This window comes from Ciconia boyciana, chromosome 12, assembly GCF_034638445.1.
Source record: "Ciconia boyciana chromosome 12, ASM3463844v1, whole genome shotgun sequence".
Classification (NCBI taxonomy): domain Eukaryota; kingdom Metazoa; phylum Chordata; class Aves; order Ciconiiformes; family Ciconiidae; genus Ciconia; species Ciconia boyciana.
The window spans coordinates 9,110,187-9,134,370 of NC_132945.1; the positions used below are offsets into that span (position 1 = coordinate 9,110,187).

The following is a 24,184-nucleotide window of genomic DNA, read 5'->3' on the forward strand; positions in this document are numbered from 1 at the left end:
GCAAGAGTAGCAGGACTTCACACAAAGGCAACGTCTTAAAGGCCCAAGCTGATTAAAGAAAAAAACACAACACTCCAACCTTTTTTTTCCCCATATCCTGGAGTTGCAGTCATGGGCCAGGATCGTGTTTTGCCAGGCACTTGCAGCAGTACAGAAGGGAGACAATCCCACCTCCAGGAACTGAGTCACTATAGCCAAGTCGTGACGCCTTAGTCCTGCAGGACAGTGCACACGTGGGACTTGGGGAGTGAGACTACAGGACAACAGAGACCCCGACTGCCAGCGTTTGTTTTCAAGGAATTTAAAGAGAAGCAATTGGTTTAGAAAAACACCTTGACCAGAGAAATCAGTAACAAAAAGTTAGCAGCAACTAAAAAGACTAACATTGGAGCATTTCTTTTTCAAAGGCAAGTGAGGAGTAATACACAGATAAAAAAGATTAAATGCACAGTGTAACTCAGCAGATGCAGATAAAACTGGGGCTTGGGGAAAATAAGCATGACAAATGTGAATTCTGCCTTCTTTCTCCTTCCGGGAGATTACAGCACACTGTTTAAGCACAGATTTATTCCAGTGTTGGGAAAACGAGACCTGAGGACAGTTTCAGTTCAGCACTGTGAGAGGGAATGTATCAACTCACATTACAGCATGGTCACAGGGAGACACTGGTAAAATTTCACCAGGTGGATACACAAGGTTTATAAGGTATTTTCTGATGCATACATACATATATATATATGTGCATGCACACACTAGTACTTACTTCATAGGGTTATGGAAAACACTGAATGCCTTCGGAAATAAGACCCAACACAGTGATTATGCCTCCTCTTAAAAACACCGGGAAAAACAGTTAAGTGTTCACGTCATTTCCCATTCCTGACTCTTAACACAAACAAAACAGTCATTTCCTTGAAATGGAAAAGTATTTTGAGCAGACAGTTAGGAGGGCTTTAAGATCATCCAGCAGAAACAATCATCTTGTTTACCCAGCGCTTGCTGTGGCACAGATATCTCAAACAAGCAATGCTGGCAGGCAGGAAACAAGAGTGCTGCTGAGATCACTTTCATTAGCGTCACGCCTAGTAGCTGTAGGCTTGGGACATGATCTCCTCTAGGTGTTTGCACTTGCCTGGATCAGAAAATGCTTAGACATCCCTATTTCCTCTAAAGGAGCGAATCACAGAACGCTTAAAACTACAATAGACCCACTAGAACTGTTTCAGAGCTCCCAGGACAGACGGGGCTTTCAGATAATCAGTTCATTTCACCAGGGATCACAGCTGATGGAGCCCCCCGAGACTGGAGAGTGGGTCGAGCAGCCTTGTATGGAAACCACCTGGAAACGGATCTGGTCTCTGCAAAGGGAAATGCTGAGCTGCTGCTGACATTTCTCAAAACATGCCCCAAGAAGATAACCAAGGGTGCTGTCAGATAGTAACAGTCACTGCTTTTATTTACACAGCTTAATGGTGGCATTTGCGGCAGCTCCAAGAGAAGCCCATGCACAGAACAGTGCCTTCAACAATGAAGCAGAGAAATTCCTTCCTGGAATCAACTAGCTAAGAATTATCAAAGCCAATCGTATGTTATTTCATTTTATGTTCACATGTAGCAAGTATCTGATAACCGACAAGCCTAAACTGGAAAGAGGCTGCCATATAGGTTTGGCAACAGATCACCATATTTTAGTCCTTGTTTGTCAATGTATATTTAAGATACCTCGCTTTCCTTGTTAACAGCTTTCCTTCCAAATGCCAAGTTCCATCACCCCTTTCCTTTGTCAGGAGTATGAATCTTGTTCTTAAGACTTACATGCACTGGCAATCCATCCCACTGGTAGGGCAAGACTACAGAAGGGAACTTGCCTGAGCTCGTAAACCGGATCCAGGAATACTTTGTTTACAGGAAAGAAAATTCTCAGGTGCCAAGTGATCTATGTTTCATAGGGCCTGTGGTGATCCAGGGCAACCTCTAAATTCAGGGACCAAGCTGTACTGGAGGTCTTAAAAAACAAAAAATCCTCCTCTCTGCCAGGAGGGAGTTTGAGTTCTGGGTCAGAGCAGCTCAGGTACTTTGCCATCTGACCTTGTACGAGACCCTCCTGGCCGAAAAAAATAGTAAGGGAACAGGCTGCAATACAAAGCATGCAGGGCTGAGTAATCCTGGGTTTTGATCCTCCTGCCCAGCTGCGTGCAGAGATAGGGGCTGAGTGGCCGTAGAAAAACAGGTTCTCTCCTATGTCCCTGTGAAACAGGGCACTCGCCTCCTCACAGCAGCGCGAGAGAAGGCACCGTCTCTCATTAGAGCCGGGGGAAAGAGACATCCGAAGTTCATGGTGCTGGCAATGGAGTCTATTTTCCTTGTATGCATAGCTTGCTGCCTGAAGAAATTAAATTAAGCCTGAAACCGTTGAAGGAGAGTGAAGTATGCTGTTGCCAGCAGCGTTATCACTTACTTAGTACTGCTCCACATAAGCTAGTGAAGATTGGGAAACCATTGCTACACAGTCTAGCAAGAGCCATTTAAAGATAACGAACGTATAAATGAAAGGAGTCTAGAGAACCTGTGCATCCTCAAAAAATAAGTACTGGAGGTACGAGTACAGGCAGGCGACACTCAAGCGTAACAACCAAAGCCAAGTAAGGGGGAGCACTCACTTTTTGGTCTATTTTTGCCTTCTATAGAACACAGCCCTGCAGCAGCTCTCTGCTGTACGCTAACTAGCTGCTTACTTTAGATAATCAACTGTAGCTAATGCATATCAGCTCTTGACAATTTGCAAAGCTCTATAACCACGCTGACAATATAATGTGGAATTACATGCAGGCAAAGGAACGCATGCTGGTCTTTCAAACAGCAGAGACTCTGCAAAGGAGTAATTTAAGCAAGAGCACAGCCATGATTACAGCAGCACAATCAAAGCAGCGGATGATCTCCTCACTATGAGGAAAAAGGCTAGTAAGAATCGGGTGTGTGTAACTTGTGTAACAGGCTCCCTGTAATACCTCAGTTGGGGAATGTAAATTCAGACACACGTAACTGCAGTCATCCTGATCCTAGCAGAACGAGAGATACCAAGAAGGAACAAAGATGACTGATAAAATGCATATCAAAGGGAATAAAAGAACCGAGAGTCTGTAATGGAACTTAATTCCACGTTTAGAGTTTAAAAAAAAGATGAATTAACAGTACAATTTACAATAACAAAATACAATTTACAACAACAACATGAGAGCATTCTCAAGGAAACTGCGGGTACTCTAGGTGGCTTGAGGTATGAACATCAAGGCATTAGACGAACATATGCTTTGACAAACAAGAAACCACCATGAAGAGACAAATCAAACTGCAGTAAGGCTCTGGAATCCCGTGTCCATCAACATCACCCAACCCATCAGCGACTTTCCCTCAGGAATCTGCCAGGAATCTCCCAGGAATCTCCAAAATCAAAACCAACTGCTGAAGTGAACACATTTAAAATGAAAGGATCTTGATTTATTTTTAGCAGGAAGTTTCTTGCAGCAATTTCAGTGCCACACAGCCTGATTTAAGCTGTCTTGAAAGACACCACAGTATACTATTTCTGTGCCACAAAAAACAATGCACGATACACACATCATGGTTTTGATTTTTCTCTACACAAGGGGAAAAAGTAATCACGAGAACAACATTTCTGAAGATTAGTACCTGCAGAAAAACTACTCCTGCTCGAGCAGCTCTTCCTACCTAAGTTGACATCCAGCAAAATTCTAAACATTTACATGCCTTTATTAATCATGGAAGGAAGTCTTAAATAACAAGCATCTTCCAAGGCTCTTACGAAGCAAGTAAAAGAAGAAACTAAACTATCAGAAGAATTTTAAATTTGATAAGTGCCAGATTTGTCTGAGGAATCTTCACGGGAGTGAGGAAGTCTCACCAGTTCCTTGAGAGACACAGGGGAACCAGCATGAAGAGGCTGTGTTTGGTTTTGGTTTAAATGCACTGAACTCCTCCCCCCTCTGAAATTTCTGTTCCCAAGCCAGCTATTGAAAGTCAAACAAGGTTATTCTCCTTCAGTTGTTTTTTTTTTTTTTTTCTCCCTCCTTTCTCATGCTTCTACCACAAAACCCCAAGAGGGGAAGCAATCTCTCCCTTCCAGCATGTACACGGGGTCTGGGTCTTTTAGATGTAGGGTAGCCGTCTGCTTGGAGTCTGCTGTGGCAGAGGAAAGGCATCTCCTGACCCAGACCTAGGCTGGCTGTCAACTGGTCTCAAGTTCATCAAACAAGGATGCTCATACCAAATATACAGAAATGGGAAGACTCTGCTGTTACAGGTAAAACAATCATCCAAGACCTACCCTTAGGAAACAGATGCCAAATAAAAAGTGTGAGGTGACAATTTTTGCATCCAGTTATTGAAAAGGGCTCTTGCAAGCCAAGCACTCCTCTTCGGATCAGTAAGGTTTTAATTATTTTACTGTAGCTGTAAACATTCAATTACATTTACAAATATTTTAACTTGGTGCTTCCAGGAGAAGAGAGATCAACTTAAACTCCATCTGCCAGTTGGTGATGAGAAAGGTTGCTTAAAACAGGATATGAAGAGCTCACACATTTTAATTAGGACTCCTGAAGCTCTCTATTTTAAGTAAACGAGTTACGACTCCAACATATGCAAGAACACAACAGCATAAAGTGAACATTTCTGAAATGACTACTGCTAAGAAATGCACAAGCTGTTCTCAAGCTGGAAGCTAGCTGATGGAGCTCCAGGGCTCACTCCTGCCTTTAGTCACTTCACTAGCAAATAATCGCACAAGAGCAGGGCTGGACTCACAAAGACAGCACCAATATTAGAACCACAACACACATTTATAAATCAAAATGTCTCAGTCTCACCAATACAAGACTTCGGAGACCTGTTTGGCAATCATTTACACTCAAGTTTTCTGAAGAAAGGTGAAAAGAACACATTTAGGATTAAGTTCTTACACTAATCCCAGGAGGACTGTGGGCAGCTGTTCAGTTCAGTATTCAGATCAGCTGGCTTGCTGACAACACACAGAAGACCCTAGCAAGTTAATCTGGCTGATGCACAAGCTCATTTTTCCTGGCATTTGTACCTCTCCTCTAGCATGAATATCTATTCCTCTGCTAAATGCAGTAACCACCGAAGCACTCATTCCAAAAATACAGTCCCCCTGAGCACTGGCACGGTTAACAATGTTCCCTCAAGCAACTATGTCATTCTGGAGAAGGTGGAAGGAAGAAAAACACCTATCAGTTGCCAAGGAAGACACACTGGCCCAAGACCCGATTTAACTGCCAACAAATCCTACGCGACAGTTTCCAACCAGACCAGTCAAGTGCCGATCACAAGCACGACTTTGGAAGGGTGCCATTCGAGAGGAGTGGCAGAATCCCGGAGAGAAACAGTGGTATGCCCCAAAAGACTTGCAGAATAATGCAAGTATAATATATATAAAATATATATGACATATAATATAATACATACATATATATTATACATATATGTATATATGATCATAATACTTCCAATATGGCCTGAGACAAGAAAGCTGTCCATTTCTTCTCGGAGGAAGACAAAGGCATAGACACTTGTAATAAAAACTCAGAGCAGTTAAGGAGCATCATATGCAATAGTCCTGTAACCACGACACTTAATCCAGCAAAGCTTCAATATTCATTGTTCATAAGTAAACGGGGAATTAGTAAAATAGAGGTAATACTAACAGCATGAGTTACTATGTGAGTACAGGGTTGATTATGCACATCGTGTAACACCCCAATTCCCTGAATCCAGATACATATTTTGCAGGATAATTTGGTTTCAAAAGTCAGTCTTTCATTTCAGTGGAAAAAAAATATGTATGTCTCCTGACTCCAGGGCACAAAACTGCAGCTTCTTGATGACATGGATGGACAAGAAATGGAGATGCCTTTTCCCACAAGTTCAAAGTAATTTCTGTTTTGCCAAAGCAGGGAAAAGAATGACTGCTGATATGTAACTACTTCTCTCTCCTCCAAGAGCATTAATTGTCCTATTAAGGCAAACCACGAAGACTCCCCACTTCTTCCCAAGAGGCAAGAGCCTCAGTAATGTCCAGCAGCCAGCTGTAGCTTCTATCTTCCAAACTACGTCACCACGACTTCCTCTAGGTATAAACTAGGGACATGTTTAGCTATTAAAGTCTTTTGAAAATGTTTGGTTTTATTCTTCAGGTTTTCCTAGAGTTGTCACAGAACTTCAAGATAGCATCACACTAGGAAAACAGAAAAGCCTGCTGCAGATTTTAAGGCCAACTTAAATGTAAGCTAGACTGGGTGGAAGCTGGTTACAATAGATATTCTGATTTAAAAACATTTAATCACAGATGAAAACAAGAATATGGTTACCTAACAAAGTGCAGAAACAGCAAAACGTTTATTTTTTCATTTATTGGCACTTATTTGAAAAATAGCATAAATATTCAACAGAAAAGACACAAGTTGACCCACACACAACTATTAAACCCCTCTACTGATGCATCTTTTAAAAAAACTGGAAGAGACACCAGGAGGTTCATTCTTAAGAAATAAGCAAGATTTAAGGAAAAAAAAAAAAGTCTTGCCCTCACCACAAAAGAGTGAACGCACAGCAACTCTTTGGCACATACCTGAAATTGCAAAACGAAACTATGCCATATTCGACAGAGAGCAAACAGACATGAAACACAAGCTTGTCCATCTGCCACAGGCAGGAAGGGTGGTGTGAATTTAAAAAGGAGCTGCAGTCAGGAAGGTGACTATTACAATAACTTAAGAGGAATGAAATCAGAAGTAAACCATGTCATATCTTACTTGAACCGAGTAAAACTATTAAATACATTCTACTTTCTTTCTACAATAAGGACATACGGAAACTGGTCATTGGTCCTCAGGTCTTTGCACTCCAAGTCGTCCATTTCTAATTTTGACAGCTGCTGTCAATCAAAGCTTCATCCATGTGAATCCTTCACAGCAGAGTTCAGAGTGGGCTTTTCTCCTACTTGAGGAAGTTTCCATACTTTTCTTACTTTATTACACATTACAAAGATTTAGTGTTTAAAAATAAAACATTTTGCTTCATTATTAACCTCTCTGGAGAGAAGGCTTGAAGCCACATAGTACAGATGCATACACATGTACAAATGGGGACCCAGCTGGGGAAGTTCAATTGCGTAACAGGAGTTAACAACCAAAATGAGGTTGCCACTGGAAAATCTGCAACAGCTGTCTCTGGTGGGGTTTGCAGATTTTTCCTCCTGTTTAGGGAATTTCAGAGTTGAGATCAGGATGCCTCAACCCACTGACTTCTCAAATATAGTAGAAGAATCCTGAAACATCTCAGATTACCAAATTCTAGGCTTCCAATCAGCATCTGAAGTTTTTAACAGCAGAAATAACTTGATGCAATTGCTTGAGGAAGTGACTCAGGAGATTAAATACAGATTAAGCATGTTTGATCGCCTCAGCCTGTAAAAAGGCATTCAAGATTCCTCACTGTATTTGTCCAATAAAGTCATATATAAGGACAAATACTGCCTGTTAAAATAATGCACTTCTGAAGCACTAAATACTAAAACCTCAGGATTTAATGTTTTGTTCCAAACATTATTACTATTTTTCCCTAGTAAAAGACCTTTAACAGAGCATCTACCACTGTAATACATAATCTAAATGGGGAAGAAAATAATACAAAAACCCAGAAGAATGTTCCACACCTAATTTGGATTTAGTCACAACAGCAGTCATGATCATGAATAAAATCCAACATATAAATTTAAGTTGCCAATTCACCAACTTGTTCTTTTGACATCTATTAGAACACAGAATTGATTTACAGCCAATCATAACAGAACACAAGAACCAATTCCCCCCCTAGTATTCCCCCTTTCATATGAAGAACAAAAAAACCAAATATCTAACACTCGGGGAATAAAAACAACTTAGTAAGCTGCTTCATTGGTTTCAGACTGAGGACAAATGTGAAAGTTAACTGTTACTACATAAGCACCACTTTATATTAGTGAGGACACTGCCTGTTGGCTGTTGGAAAGCCGAGTCTTCCACAAGCAGAATGTACATACAGTATTTGTAACATGACTATGTTATGCCATTTGTAACATGACTATGACTATGCCAACAAGACAATATCCATTGTAAATCACCAGCTTGCTTACTGATGTTACCATCAAATATGTTTGCAATTCAAATGCTTACTGTATTTTAGTAAATGTCATACAAATCACTAGAAATGTGAATTCCTCCTCAAGGAACTATTCTGGAAGTTTTCTGGAAATAATGACATTTCTGGAAGTTCCTATGAGGAACAGAATCAGTTACACACAACAAAGTCTTATTGATATCCAGCCTGTTTCTTGGTATCCATTAGCAGACTTCTGCTTCTCAATTAATAGGTAACTTAGCCGTAAGATCTACTGGTAAAAAAGGAGATCTGGAGTCAGAAAGTGAGACTGGAGAGTCTGTGTTGGTGCTGACTTCAGCTGGTGAGTCACAGGAAGAACCTGCACTGCTTCTGTTGTCATCAAGAGCATGTGACGACAGACTGAAAAGAGAGTAACATCAAGATATGAGAAATGAGGTACTCTTTCTGGTAAGTTTCAAATACGAGCTTCAATTCATTATAAAGCCATTTTGAAAACAAATGTACATCTTCGAAGTAACAGTAAGCCCTATGACTTGAAATAAATCTGCAACTACACGCCTTGCAGTCACTTCTAAACAGACAGATAACATTCTGCCAGTTTCCTCCTTCAGCTCACCCAGAAATGGTGTACAGATTAGAAACATTGGGCTGAGCAATTAATTGCAAGCTTTACCCCATCTCCTACAAGATCCTGGGCTAGCATATATCTAGAGGCCTCTTTTGTCAGGAGAGCCGATGATAAACTGTACATATTTCAGTTGTACTATTCACTACATATTTCACAGGACACAAAATTGTAACTACAGGTGATCTATCATCAGCGATAGCATCAAAGTATTTTTAAAAATTACCACCTCCTGAACCAAGATGCAGCAAGTGAACCTGCACTGCTATGCCTACTATGAATAGGGTGTGCAAAAAAGGTATGTTTTTGAAGTACCTTTAAAACATCTATTTTATTACTGCCACTGCAATGGGCTCAAAGCTTGTGCACAGCTATGTACATTAGCTGAGAGGCAAAAAGGCCAAATGTACTGTGAATAACCCTGTCTTGATAGTTGTGGGGGCACACCCTATGTATTATTAACCTCTTGACTAAAATACTAAATCAAAATCCCTTGCTATTTCAAGTTGTTATGATTTTTTACACAGTACCCTTTATCTCCTCCCAGCAGGGAGGGTCAGACAGACTAATTTTCCTATGTGACTAAGAGCGGGGGGGGGGGGAGACCCCCCCCCCAATCCACCCACAAGCATTAGCATTCATATTTGATTGCAACTTGAAACTAGACTCCAAAAATTGCCAGCCATGAGGTGTCTTTTCCTAAACATGCTCAACTCCCATATACTTGAAGCATGTTAACAGTCAGTCCTAGAAACTGTAAAATTGTAGTGAATTTTACTGCCTGTTTATTGTGGTAATTTCAGTGCTTCAAAATTATGGGATGTATGTTATTAATAATAAAAAAAAACAAACAACCTCAAGCATGATCATTGCTAGATGAAAAAAGATTTGTAGTGCTTCTGATGAAATCAACACAATAAATAGCACAGCATTTACCATCCCCCAAGGTCCGCCTGATGTGAAACTTCAGGGGTAAGCATGTTGGTGGATCCTTGGAATAATCTTTTTGGATGATCTTCCATCTCTGTTACACCTTTGGTAAGAGATAAGGAGTGATAAAAAATTACTACTCATTTAAACTAAAATCTATTTTCAATGTACTTCTACAGAGCAAACAGAATAGAGGTTCAAACTTATTACAATCTATTGAGTGTTATTTTATATGTAAAACATAGAAGTTCAATGCTGAAATTTTAAAGACTGTTTATTTCTTGGAAACATTCTAGTCCAAGCTTCAGGAAAGTTTAGTGAGTTATGACCTGAGGTTTAGGTATCAGATATTTATTCTTCAGTAGTGGAGAATAATTTTTTTGTTCCAGTTTATTCAGCTGTCAGTTCACTAACTAGCTCCGTCAAAGTAGAGAAGCTGAGAATAAGGAAAGCTTCTTTTCCTCTTGCAATCAATATAAATAAAGTCCAGGATTATCACTAAACTTATATATTGATTTTGATTTCCAAATACAGTAGAAGAAGGGAGGATAGACATATGCTTAAATAGGCTACAACAGAACTAGATAAAAGTATTTTAAAAGCTGCCTCAGAGCCAGAAGTGTTCTGTTAAAGGTGAAGCAGGAAGATATATTTAAAAACAGATGCAATAAAATAACCAGAATTTAAACTTGAAGAAAAATGTATGAGGATAGAGAAACATTTCCCAATAAAGCAGTAAGGTGTTTACCAGGTCTCTGGATCAGTTTTTGCTTTTTACTGTAGATTTAAAATCATCAGAAGGATGATGATTTTAAACCTACAGTACCTGTGCGCTTCAGTTAGCCAGGACTTTCAAAATTTTCTATTTGTAAAGTTAAATATACCAATAGTTATAGTTCTTGTTTTGTTAAGCAGGTTACATTAGTTTCTTATCAGATCTATATGACTACAGCAATGGAGAGGCATTAGAACAGAACGAATAGTTTTACAGAATAGTAAAAACTAATTTATCAATTTGTCTGTTTTATCCCTACAAATAGTTCCATTTAGTTGGTCATCTGTAATATGCTCTATTTCTAGTCACTCTGAAATATCAGGCAACTGAAGAGAGTTATGAAGAAAAATATATGGATTATTATAAAATTAACAAGTTGACTTATTATATTAGTCAAAATGAAATACTGTACCTTTCCTTTTTATTGACCCAAGAACACTTGGTCGAATGCAGTTAATTGGACTCTGGCTTCTCCTGATAAAAGAAGGCATATGCTATACTGACATCACCATTAATAAAGGAAGCCTGAAAACATGTAAAGCATCAAAAGATACTCAGATAACAAACTACTACTAAGTGGAAAACACTAAGAAAATAGGCATTAAAACAGCTTATCCAGAATAAGTCCTTTTTTTTTCCCTGAAAAAAAAAAATTTCCAGAAAAATTTTAGTCACATTATTTCACAGCTGGGGCAGCCTAAAAGCTCACATCTAGGCACTGACTAGATCTCAACTGACAGGCAGTACTTTGCTGAACTGTTAGGGCCTAATAAAATTTAATTATATGCCCATATCACTCAAAACAGCATCCAATGCCACTAAAACCAGAATCAGTAACAAACCCTAAATCTGTTTGGGTTTTTCCCCCCTTAGAATTCAATTCAATTGCTTAAGATCTGATTAAGAGCACTACAGAGACTACACCGAGAAGACAGATGCCAAAATGCAGCCCACTTTCCTGATGTTATGACATGAGGATTTTAACAAATATTTTAGAGCATTGTAAAATCCAAAGTTTACATATATAAAGTTGTATTTGTGATCAGAAATCAATTATGTATATAGCAAATTCTGGTATTTCAAAAGCCTACTGTGAACAAGCTATGCCAATTTTCTATTATTGACATAATCTGGTACTTACCTTGAAAATCGTCTTGTTGGACTTGGGCTCGGACTTGGAGGTAATCCACTGCTACTCACCAAACTTTGCAAAGATGGTGAGAAACATTGCTGAGAGTAAAACAGTTTGTGTTATTGACGTATAAACACTGTATCACACTCATATGGTAACAACTGATCCTTATTGCAGGTAAAAAAGCAACCCACTATCAATTTAAGCAACCAGTCAATATGGCTGGGTATACTGAGATACCACTTTTTGCTACTGAGAAAAAAAAAAAATCAAGAAAAAGTTGGATAGATTGCATTTTCATGCAGAATACATGCAAGTTGACAAGGATTTATTTCACCATAGTCTAGTTAAACAGACTATGGTTCATAAAGAATGTATGCCCCTTCCTCTTATTCCAAGAGGAAGATAAATAAAGAATAAGGTTTATTAACCACAGATTAACAGTCGAACACTCCACAGAAATTCACATCCACAAGATGTACAACTTCTAGCTGGCATTTTCTGGTTTGGGGTTTTAGGTTCTTTTTGTTTACTCTCTAGTTTCTTGTTTGCAGCTGAACTAGAAAGGTGGCTTAATATTTTGCTACTAATTCGGTTGAATTTATTTAGCACTACTCAAGATAAAATCATTATTACCACATTTTTCTCACCTTCCCTATTCCTCTGGTAGGTGAAGGAGCTGGAGAAACTGGGACAAAGTCTACTTGCTTTGGTGATGATGATTTTTCAAAATCATTGTCGCTCTGTAAATAGTACATATAATTAATCTTATGAGCAAGTACCTTAACATGAAAAGGACTGATTGGTGTGGAATTCAGTAAGATTCCAAAGTTAACCTCCATCATATTTGTAATTTTTAGGTAGCCACTTATGAGCTAAGATTAACAAAAAACAAAACAAAACAAAAACCTAACCAAAATAAAAAAGCCTTAAACATTACGTGATGAGTATCAGAACACGGAAGAAAATTTGAACAGGCAGACATCCATGCAATTTTCTTTTGACATACCAGCCCAAGGAACCCACATGTATTCTCGAACAACTGATAATTCTATGCCTTGTTGGTGTGGAAAACTGCTGATCAAAAGCAGTGATATACTTAACACCTTAATTGTAGGTCAAACTATAAAAGAAAATGTTGACATGAGAGAGTCTCTAGTGTCCTGATACTGATAATAGAAACACAAATTAAAGCATGAATGCATTACCAGGCTCAAGCTCTCCTCCCATGAGTGGCTCATCTGCATTGCTACTTGCACTTCTCTATAAAGAAGAAAAGAAATGTATTGTCCTGGGCCCACAGAAAACTGCATTAAGTATTCTAGTTTGCCTTAATGCTTACCTTTCACGTACTGTTTCTCTGTTCATCAAATTCATTCCTTCTTCCTAAAAGATTAGCAGATGAAAAATTAAGACCAAAATAAAACCTTTCCTACAGCAAATCAGAAAAGCTCATTTCATTTCACTTCAGTATGCAAAAAATTTAATTCAACTCCGTTAAGCAAAAATAACCTTAAGTTCTCACTACATGAAAAGGAGTGAGGGGGGAAGATCAGGAAGAAGACATGTAGCAAGAAAGACTATCACATAAGAAGTGCTTATGGGAATTGGTTGTTTCTCAAGCAGCTTTTTTATTTTCATTACTATCCAAGAGGTAGTTACAAAACTGAATGATAATAATATGAACCAAAAATTCTGCACATGCTAGAGTATCTTTATGCAGTCTTGCATAATATTATTTCACAAAGTAGAAACTAGTACAGATAATCATCAAAAGCATGTCTGGATTCTTACCTTATTCTATGGATTAGTAACTAACTAGATACTTGTCAGCATTTCATTTGCAATACAGTGCATTGTACATGACAAATTCGTGATTTAGTGTTTTTTTTTCTAAAACATCCATTAAATATTATTAAACTGGATTAAAGATGTAAAATTAAACTAAACATTAACACCAAGTACAAACTTGACTCAATCTCCCCTTAGGTAGGCACCATTCCTTAAAACTAACTGAATAATGTCCAGTCTGGTGAATGAATGAGTAGATTCCCTAATTCAGTCCAGTTCAAGAATAAAAGTTCAACTAAACATTTTCACAATCTTCATCATATGTAGGAAGAGTCTTACTAACATAGTTCAACTGTATGACTATTTGCTAAGATTTGAAAGAGATCAGAAGTAAATCACACAGGTTCGCATCTGTGCCAGTAAGCATACAGAACATGGAATTTCAACTTGTGAATTTAATGATCAAACACAAATAAGGAAATGTCATTGTTGGCTTTAATAAATGTATGGAACAAGTATGAATACAGAAGTATTTTCAAAAAAATTGAATTCTCAAACTTTACTTCATGTAATATAGCAGAGCCACAATAGTTCATTCCCTTGCTCTCATCACATTTACATATTAATCCTAAGCTTTATGTTGATAAAAACAGCTCTACAACTGACCTGAGTGCTTCAGAGTCTCTTTAAGCCAGTACATTATTTACATAATGAAAGCAAGCAGTTATTTTCTTCAGGATTACTATGCATGCACCTTAAATATCTGAGGTGGGAAGCAGAAGTGCCTTCCATCACTTCAGACATCATACCCTGAAAATGCTGTCCGAAGCATTAAATTGTTTTCTTAACTTTCCACCCTGTAAAAATCAAGCCTATGCACCAAAAACTAGCAAGCTAAAAAAAAAATTATGAAAAAAAAAATCAAGCATCTTCAAGCCAATTTTATAAACATTCTACTGTCAAAAAGTCGACATATAAAACGGAGGAGCCACAGGAGTTTGAGCTTGTTGATTTTAAAACTTGAATCTGTAGACTGCAGTCTGTTGTCTGTTAGCAGTGCTATTTAAGCCTACTCAGATATTTGCCACCCCCCCACGCCCTTCCTAAGTGTTTGCTCTTGTGCCCTTCCCCCTCTGCTCATGCTGTGACAGCACAAGTACAGTGATCCAGACAAGAAAATCACACAGATGAAAAATAGCCCAGCCAGAAGTATCCAAACTCTTTTTCAGACAGAGAGCTTCCTTATCCAGTTCATTTTCTGGCTGCACAAAGTCTTGTGCCAACCAAGTTAAGGAACACTTTGTTATTGGCCCTAAATATTTATGCTGGCACTACTGCCAAAAACTTGGTGAAACTTTACCCTAAGGTTTTACATTAAAGGTTTCATTTCTAAGATAACCATTTTAAGATTTCTCCTTCTGCTCAAGTCTTCTTCTCACTATAAGATGCATTCTACTCCATTAAATTTGGAACTGTTTTACTTTTGAAAACACCTTGATGCGATAGACTGCTGCAGACTCTCTAGTACAGTTTCAAAGTAAAATCTAAAGCCGTTTGAAGGACATTACACATTAACTGCAAAAAAAACCAACCACCTATAAAAAATTTAAAAAAAAGAAAAAATTAGGATTTGTGCTTACCTGTTTGATTTGATGGAGGCGGCTGCTAGGAATACGGATAGGAGATGATGGCACAAACTGCAAAACAAAGCCACATACAACTGAAACACACTTACAAACTACAGGAGAAGGGAGAGAAAGATGCAGGAATGTTAGTAACCACTCTACAGTGGTATCGCAAACTAAAAAAAAAAAATATATATATGTTGGTTTTGTTTTTTTTTTTTTTTTAAACCCCAGCATTCATAACATTCTCAGTATAAACAAACTGCATTAATTACTTGCAAGAACATGGTAATATGTATTTCCATATCATACTGCTTTGTATGCTCACAGATGCTAATTGGTATCAGCCTGTCTTTCACTTCATTTCCAGGCAACTAGAATTCACAGCCCTCTCTACAGAATGAAGCTGCTTTTAACTAGCACACTGTCACCCTTAATATTTATAGTTGCATAAATAGTTTCATTTAAGTGGTCCAGAAGGCTCCCCAATAGTTCATTTAAAAATATAAAGCCAAAACCACACACTGTGCAAAAAGGTTTCTGGATTGTTGTCTGCCTATAAACTAGTATTTTTACAGGTGAAAAAAATTAGCTATTAGAAGGTTAACAAAGAGCTAAGTACCTTCCTTATGGTTTCTCAAGAGCTTCACCAATTCAGGTGAAATCAGAGAGGATGTCACTAAAAATGGTCTGTTAATTTTATCAGTTTTGCATCAAGATCTCACTGGAATACTATGATCTAGAACTGCATACTCAAAACCAAGTAATTAAAAGTTATTATTTTCTCAAAATATAATTTCCTTTCATATATTTCCCATCCCTCAAATGTCTGACCCTCAGTTGACTTTTGTCATAACCCATTCAGGGATCAAAAATTCAAAGCTAAAGCTTTGAACAGAGGTTTAACCTCTTCTCTGGAAGCTGACAACCCCTCCAAAAAACATGTCTTTTTAAAATGGATGTGTGTTCAGCAAGTAAGGTTTGTATTATTAATAAGTGTTTATACACTTTATGCAGTACGAGGCTTCATGCCCTTCACAAAACATTACTACAGCTCTTCTTTATGCTAAAGTTGGAGAACTAACAAACATTCAGTTAACCATCTACTGCACCATCTTCTAATCAGTGCCATGGAGAATACAAAGACGTTGCTGCCTTACACAAAAGGTTATGGTAAGTTATCACAGACTATTAATGCTTCATATATCCAGAATCCTCCCTCTAAAAAAACCCAATCATAAAGACATCACGCCCTTTTTCTCACAAAAGATACTAGCCTATCAGACTCACACAGAGGATGTCTAATGTTTGTGCCAGAATTTAGTCATCATAATATATACTAAAGTCTAACAGCTATAATGTTTTGATTTGCTACTTCTTAAGTCCAGTTTAGGTCAGCTTTACTATTATACCGGGCTCCCAAAAATCCTGCACACCTAATAAAAATTCCTCCAAGCTATACCAGCCAACGTGGACCTTGAGTTGACCTTGATTCTCATGCAGAGAAAAGGATCTGGACAATTGTACATTCCTGCCTATTCACTCTGTCACTCCACAGTAGAAATGCATTTGTTCCACTCATTATATTCTAATTTTATGACTGTGATCCACATACTTTAAGGTTTGACATTAATAGAATATATACGAAACCAGTGGCTTGCAGTGTAAAATAAAAATTATAAAAAGACAACCAAGTGTTCCTCTGCAGGATCTAACGCGCTAACTAAATCCATTAACTCTGAGGATCCTACATCCCACCTCCAACAAGTCATAGTCCTTGCTTTGTCAATGCTTAAAACTCACCTATTCCCTGTTCGTAGTCCTTTGATTTAATTCTTGTGAAAAGAAACTATCAGAAGCCTCAGTCACTTCTAAAGGATACTTGCTAAAGCAGACCAAACCTATTTGTTAAAATTATGCTAGTCAAATCCCCAATGTTTTAAGAAAGCACAAAGCTAAATAAAAAAATTACCAACTACTACACTATCACATGGAACAGAAAAACCTTCCCCCTCCTCCCTTCTCCAGTATGTTAGATAACCTTTTTCACTGAAGGTAAAGTTTCAGAAGAGCCAGTTTGGCAGGCAGCACAGCCAAAGTAAGCAGTCACCTGCCCCTGGTGCCTCTGCCCTTCCATTGCCGTCCCTGCACTGCCCCCTGTCTCCTGCCAACACAAGCATCCGTGAGGCCACACAGTGAACCGTAATAGGGAACTTACCTAGCTTTAAAAAAATAATAATAAAAAAAAAAATCAACTTTTGCTGAAATACTACCAAAACATCTAACCACGGACTAAAATGCTTTGCTTAAACAACAAAACCAAAACCCCAACTACACAAACAAAGGAAAAAACACCAAAACATTTACTCACTAGATGCCACTGATATCTTCTGGAAGGAAATAAACAGCGGATACTGAGCCTAGTTGACCCTTCCTTGGCAATTACATGTAGTGTCAGAAAACTGCAGATTAAGCCCCAGCCAAAATGACATAGCTGCCCCGTCATCATTATAAAAGAGTTGGAGTCTTAGACTTGGAGAAGCTACTCAAAAAAGAGAAGATCTGAGAATTCAGCTGAGCAACTGGGGCAACCACAACAGCCCTGAAGATGGAGCTAGATAGAGTACGACCTTCAGTTATCAGAGCATTTTAGCAACTCCCACTGTTCACATGACAGTGAACAAAACACAGATTAGACAAATACTAATCAATTTTTTTCCACGAAGTTTAACAAAGCATAACATTTTAGTTGTACTTATAACACTAAATTAACACAGTTTCAGTCCCTTACTGAATCATTTCACCCTCTTTATTAGAGCCTACACTGCAATAAAACTTGGATTAGTTTTCCTAAATACAAAAAAGTGGCTTTTGAAGTACCCTTTATCACCTACTTATTGTCAAATTTAATTTACCAAAGTAGATGAAATCTAGCTTCTTAGAATATCTCTAACATCATAAAACTACACTTACTACTTCGCTATAGCAAGAATACCAGGTAAGGTTGCTTAGGGTCCTTAATGCTGAAAGTTTAATTATTTTCACAAAATCATTTATCTATGGATGGTCCTGATTTAAGACCACAGAAGGATGAGATAATGTGTAAGTTCCTTTCCAATTCCATCCTCCCTACCATCTTCAACAGAACCAAAACCAGACCATAATTCAAAGAAGTATTTCAAAGTGGACAAGGCACTGATCTAGCAATGTAGCATGTGATTTTTAGCATAAGTAAAATTTCAACTGTATTCTGTCAGCACCTGGTCAGCCAGGGGCGAAGAAGAAAGTTAACTTTCAGGATGCTTTTTAACAACCTTCAAGTGTGGTGAAGGGTTAAGAACATCATCCCATGAAGACCGGAACACCGGTTCAGCCCATAAGACTGCAACATCTATTAGCAGCAGCCAGAAGAGCTAGCCCATCAGCGAACTAGCTCCTGCTTCCCAGCAAGTTCTGGGCAATGTGCCCTGAATTAGCATCTTTTTTACCCAACAACTGAGGATCTTCAAGAAGTAAACACAATAAACTGAGCTTTTGCCTTTGTTTCTCCTTTTGTCTGACCACAAGCATAAACAAATTTATCCTAAGCTGCCACTCTAAAAATCTATATGAAGAAAGAGACTATTGTTTAAAGAAATCTTTACCATAATACGTCCTGTCGGGTTTTATATCCTAGTAGGAGAAAGGCTTTTCCACCAATCTTTCTAGACTTTTACATAAGTATCCCGGTTCTGTTACAGATGCAAACCTTTGCTGAAGTAGTTGTCTGTCCTGATTTTAAAACAGAATTTTAGCTAAGGGGCATCAGTCAACAAAACAGAAGAGTAGTATTCTTCAACCATTAATGTGGGGCTAACAAATTATTTCTAAAGCATCTTCAAAAGGTAACTAAGAAAAACAGGATAATTGCTGTTAGCATTACAGGGGCTTCATTTCCCATACTTAAGAGAAAATTGATACTACTCCCCTCCCACCCCAACATTTTTCCAAAACATTACTAATCAACTGAATGCAGCTGGTTGTTATCCTGGTCTACCTGCTTCTTAAGGCTTTCTTAGGGGTAAAGTTACATTTCTGGTTATACATGAAAGTCTGGCCAAAAATTCCTTTTGGTTACAGGAAATAACTACTCCACACACCTAAAAGGTGCTAACCTTTAAGGGTTTGCTAACCTTTAAGGGTTAGCAAATCATGCTGTCTATGTGATCCTGTGCAGGTGTTCTAATCAGTCAAAATCACACCCTTCTACCACAATTTGTACAATAATAAAACACACGATATGCAATATTTTCTCTGATTGATATTTTAAAAATTCAGATTTGAGCAGTTGCAATAATAGAGGTCTGACAAAAGCTGAAATCACAAATGAATGTTTCTAAGAGATATAGAATCATTCACCCTGGAAGTCTCAAGATTCATGTTCTATCAGCCAGTTATATCTTATTATATCAGTTGTTGATTACAACAAGTCTATTCTGTCATTACTATATAAAGGACAATTTCAGATCAGAACATCACTGCACTTTTAAAAAAAATCAGAAATTATTAGCATGCTGGTTACTGAACAATACATCTATGTAATTAGTCTTCCTTGTGAACTACCTTTCTTACTCTTAGAACATCTGCTTGCATTTCATAAACAAGGTTATGATCACAATGAAATATAAGTACTCTCCAAGGCTAAACAGTCTATAAATAACATTTCACTATAGCTACAGCATATTAATGTCACAGTCTACAGCCTTGTTTCTGAAAACATGTGGTATTAGTTTCACAGACTACAATCTAATTTTCTTCTTTAATCCTGTTTGCACACTTCTGCTTTGGACCTAATGCAGTTGGTCTAATAGTTTTCTTACCAGACTATGACGATTCATAACTGTGGTACTGTTCCTGCGGGTTCGCAAAACGTTAGCCTGGAACACCTGTGAATTATCGCTGTGAAAAGAAACACTTGTCAAATGCAAAAGCCATTTCCTTCCTATCAAAAAGTACTTCTTAATATAAGCTCAGTTTCAAATGCTATGACAGCTATCGTTTCAAGAAAAAGCACTCAAGAGGCAGGTATGCGAGGACTCTTTCAGCTTGTTGGCACAGAGTGGAAACCAAACTGTTCTTCCCCTGAGTTCCAGCTACTTCCAATTAATGACTTTAATTAATCATAATGCATCTTCAGAATAACCGAAAAAATTGTTAAGACTGATCATTTCTATGGGAATTTATTATGTTTGGAATGGCTGCAGCTTGCATATTGCTTCAAACAACATTCAACAGAACAAACTTATAAATGAAACCAGCTTCAATGCCATAGATAAAATAGAATAATTAAAAAAACCCCAGTATCTCGATAAATCTTATCACTATGAAAATTCTGAACTTTTTTCCAGGAGAGGTTAAATTAAACATACAGTAAAACCAGTTTTTAAAGCCCTAAGACTTTTGACCACAGCCGCATTTCTAACCAGGAAGCAGCGCATCCATTTAATAATGCAGGATTTGATATAAAATGAGCTCCTTTCTCAAGGCAACTTTAGTTTTATTGATTCCTAAAGCAAGTTTCACTGGTCATCACTAGTGTTATTGACAGCCATTGATCAGCACTTAATGAATGAGACTGCAAAAATTAGCTAAGTTTTATGGTCACTAGAAAAAAATTTTTGAGCCACAATCCTACAATTTCCATGCCTAAAAATCACTGAGGAACTGCACAGGCAAACAGATCCAAATGTAAGATGGTAATTAGAGCCAAATTACAAGAAGTCACTGGGTTGTATCTTTTTGTCTCAGCTGCTAACCTGGGATGAACAAATACAATTTCTTAAAACGAATCTGACCAATAGTATTACCTTGTTCTAAAGACTGATAATCATAATGCACTTTAAAGACACGTCACTAACAGAATCCTCCAGTTTAAAATGCACCAGTCAGATACGTAAGTTTTAGATAGCTTTTATCTAGCTGTAAATAAAACAAAGCTTATACTGTGACAGAAAAGCCAATAGGAATTGGCATAAGCACCGTGCTTTTTGCCAACAAGAATGCATTGACTGTCTTTCTCTAAAACGTCAAGTACAAATGACCAGACATCATTTACAATTTTCAAAGAAGTTTCACTCGGTTTACACCTACAAAAGATCAAACAGTTGCCATTTGATAGGTGGTAGAAGAAGAGAAATTTAAGGGATCCACAACGTAATGTTTAGAGATGAGTTGGCTGAGGTCAACAGCTACAACTCCTTTTTAGTTTAAGTATACTGGTCGGCATGCAAACACAACACAAACACAACATCCTGAAATCCAGGGTTTGAGTGGAGAAAACAGGTTGGAATGATTCTGTAAAACATTACCATAGGCTGAAACAAGCTGAAAGAGTCCAATATTCAGTGCTAACTAGAAGAGAAGAGAGGGAGAGGGAAAAAAACCCTACAATATCCTTACCTTTAATCTCCCTTGCAAAAACACCAGAGCTGGTCAGATCTCAGACTTACCTTTCACAGAAAATTCTTACAGTTCCCACTAAAAATCAATTTTATTTGGCATGAAAACAAGAATCAAAAGTTCTGTGAAAGGTAACTTCTGTAATCTAAAATATTCCACTTAAAAATGTTCTCTGGCTCTAAGGTAACTCATTGTCCAAGCTCCTTACTAGATCTGTTAATGGAGAAGTCAAAACAGGAGGCAGAACAGAAAAAGCAAGCTGTTCAAGAGCTTTTGTTTCAGTTTACCCAACAAATCCATTCTGGAAAAAACTGAAGTTTCTTGCCAAGAGCTGCAATCTTGCAAAAACAGTTTTCTGCTGGAAAATTTCTAACTAACAGGCAAACCACTGCAACCACCTCAAATTAGTTCAATGGCATTTCAGTTTAATTTGTATAAACACCTAACGTATAGTGTCTGCACAGTTTCAAGGCAAGAGCTCAGGCTTACCCTTCTACCTGCCCAGGCCCTGAAATAAATAATTTGTTTACAGCATAGTTATGGGATTTTTTTTTTTTTTTAAAGAGTCAAGGGTCTCACAGTTTGTAAGAATCAACTTACAGAAGGCTAAGATTATAAAAACACCTTGTCTCAGTTACACAATTAGTTTACCTGCTCAGAAATCTCCCTGAGGAACAACTGCCATTCGCAATACTTCTATACTGCATGGAAATGTAAACTGATAGTTGTTTCAGTAGGATTACGTAGAAGAATCACAATTATGTTTACTTAACATTAAATCATGACTGAATAGGCAAGAATTAGTACTTCCTCTGAACTATAATGTACTGTTAACCATTTTGGTACAAAAGATTTATGAGATTTGTTTGTCACTTGATACCTAGGTTCCTTACAGAAACATGAAGTTTAAGGAAAAAAACAGTAAGTACTTATCACGTACTATACTAGCTTTTACACAGTTTGTTGTCGGTATGCTCTCCCAAACTGCTGACATACTACTAGTAGCAGCACACAACCGCCCTGAAGTTAGATGGTAGCCACACCACGTAGCAGATGGGGGCATCTCCCAACTTCATGACAGCCCAGGGGAGGCAAGAAATAGCACTCTGAGCTATAAACTCACCCAAACACAAAACCATACAAGAGATCGTGCATATCTGAGAGCTTTCCTCCTCGCCCTTGCCTGGAACTGCCGCTGTCCCTGCCCTGTCAGCTGAAGGGAGCTAGACCTGGAACACATGGCAAACACCCAACCCCCCTTCAAATACCACCTGCCACAGGCTGATGGCAATATCCATACTGACAAAATTAGTATCGTCCAGCAAAACTCCAGGACAACTGATACATTGTTTTACACTAAGTGCAAAATTTATGTATTTTTTAAGGTCCCATGAAATTATGTTCTTCACCAAATTCGCCCAATTGTTCTGAAGGCACTTACTGTTGTAATTGTACACAGTGCCGTGATTTTTTTTGGTCAAACTTGAACCATTACAGAAATCACAGAGATTGCTACTTTAGCTATAATAACGGCCACAACCCTGACGCTGCATACTATGTGTTTCTCAGCTACGCAACACACAGCAGACCCAGATGAAAACAAACAAAGCGTTTTAATAAAGCTACAGCACGTCTAGCTAGGCTTTCTTGCACCCCTCCACACTTGGAGGGCTATCTCACCTAAATCCCTCCCTGCCTGGGACACCAGTCAGGAACCCACGTCTCCCCATACGGCCAAGGCGCCCCAAAACATCACCATCGCTGCGGGACGGGCGGTGGGGAGCAGACCTCCCAGGCCGGCCTGGATAAACACGGAGCAACCCCCGGGGATACAACCAGGGCGGCCCCAGACCCCGCTCCCGACACAGCGGGGGCCAAACGCCCACGTTCCGGCAGCCTGACCCGGGGCGGGCCCAGCTGCCACCGGGGCGCCGGGACCCGCCGCTGGCGCCGCGGGCCGGGCCGGGCCACGCTCACCTGAGCCCGTGGATGAGGGGGGCGCTGTTCGATCTCCTCAGGCCGCCCCCGTCGCTCGGGGCCGCGGCGCTCCCCGGCGGCAGCTCCAGGTCCAGCTCCATTTTCTCCTGAGCCATCGCGGCAGCGGCGGCTCCGGCTCCTCCCGCTCCGCCGCGACGCCCATTCACTGCCGGCGGCCGCAGCGGCTCCTCATGCCGCCGCTGCCCCCGGCCAGGCGCGGCGCGGCCGCCCCTACAGGCCCCGCGGGCGGCGCCGCAGGCAGAGTCGGGGGGCGCGCCGGGCCCGGCGAGGGGGGCGGCCCCAGCAGCGCCCCATGCCGGGGGCAGCCCGGAGGGGGGGCGGCCCGTCCCCCCACCCGCTGTCACCGACGGACGAGCTCCCCGCGCGCGGCCCCGCTGCCCGCGCCGCCGCCACCGCCGGAGGGGAGCGAGCGCCTCGGGCCAGACACCCCCCCGCGCCCGCCGCCGCACAGCGCGCGTGCGCCACAGGGAGCCCCCGCACGGCGGGCCCGAGCCGGTGGGCCCGCGGCGGCAGGGCGCATGCGCAGAGCGTTCCCCCAGCGGTCGGGGTCGGGGCCGGGGCCGGGGCCAGAGGCGAGGCCGCCCGCGTCCCCGCGGCTCTTTGCCGCCGGGTTTGCGGCCAGCCAGGTGTGGGGAGGGGTGCGGTCCTGGTGGTGCTGTTCCCGCCGAGCCCCT

General features: G+C 39.7%; 1 protein-coding gene across 1 annotated transcript; it reads right to left on the reverse strand.

Moving 5' to 3' along the window:
- Nucleotides 1-6,034: 6,034 nt before the first annotated feature.
- On the reverse strand, nt 6,035-23,626 carry LOC140658497 (P2R1A-PPP2R2A-interacting phosphatase regulator 1). The gene is made up of 10 exons (XM_072877003.1): nt 23,490-23,626; nt 19,934-20,012; nt 15,090-15,146; nt 13,001-13,044; nt 12,867-12,921; nt 12,309-12,401; nt 11,668-11,756; nt 10,939-11,000; nt 9,758-9,854; nt 6,035-8,595 (listed from the first exon to the last, which is right to left on the reverse strand). Exons 1-10 carry the CDS (start codon nt 23,603-23,605, stop codon nt 8,436-8,438), a joined length of 852 nt encoding a protein of 283 aa, XP_072733104.1. The 5' UTR covers nt 23,606-23,626; the 3' UTR covers nt 6,035-8,435.
- Between the last annotated feature and the right edge of the window lie 558 nt (nt 23,627-24,184).

Coding starts and splice junctions, on each gene's coding strand:
- LOC140658497 (XM_072877003.1), bottom strand. CDS start 23,605: ATGGCTCAGGAGAAAATGGAGCTGGACCTGGAGCTGCCGCCGGGGAGC. Junction 12,922..13,000: donor AGAGAAACAGTACGTGAAAG/GTAAGCATTAAG, acceptor TCTTCTTTATAG/AGAAGTGCAAGTAGCAATGC. Junction 11,757..12,308: donor CTACCAGAGGAATAGGGAAG/GTGAGAAAAATG, acceptor TTTTACTCTCAG/CAATGTTTCTCACCATCTTT.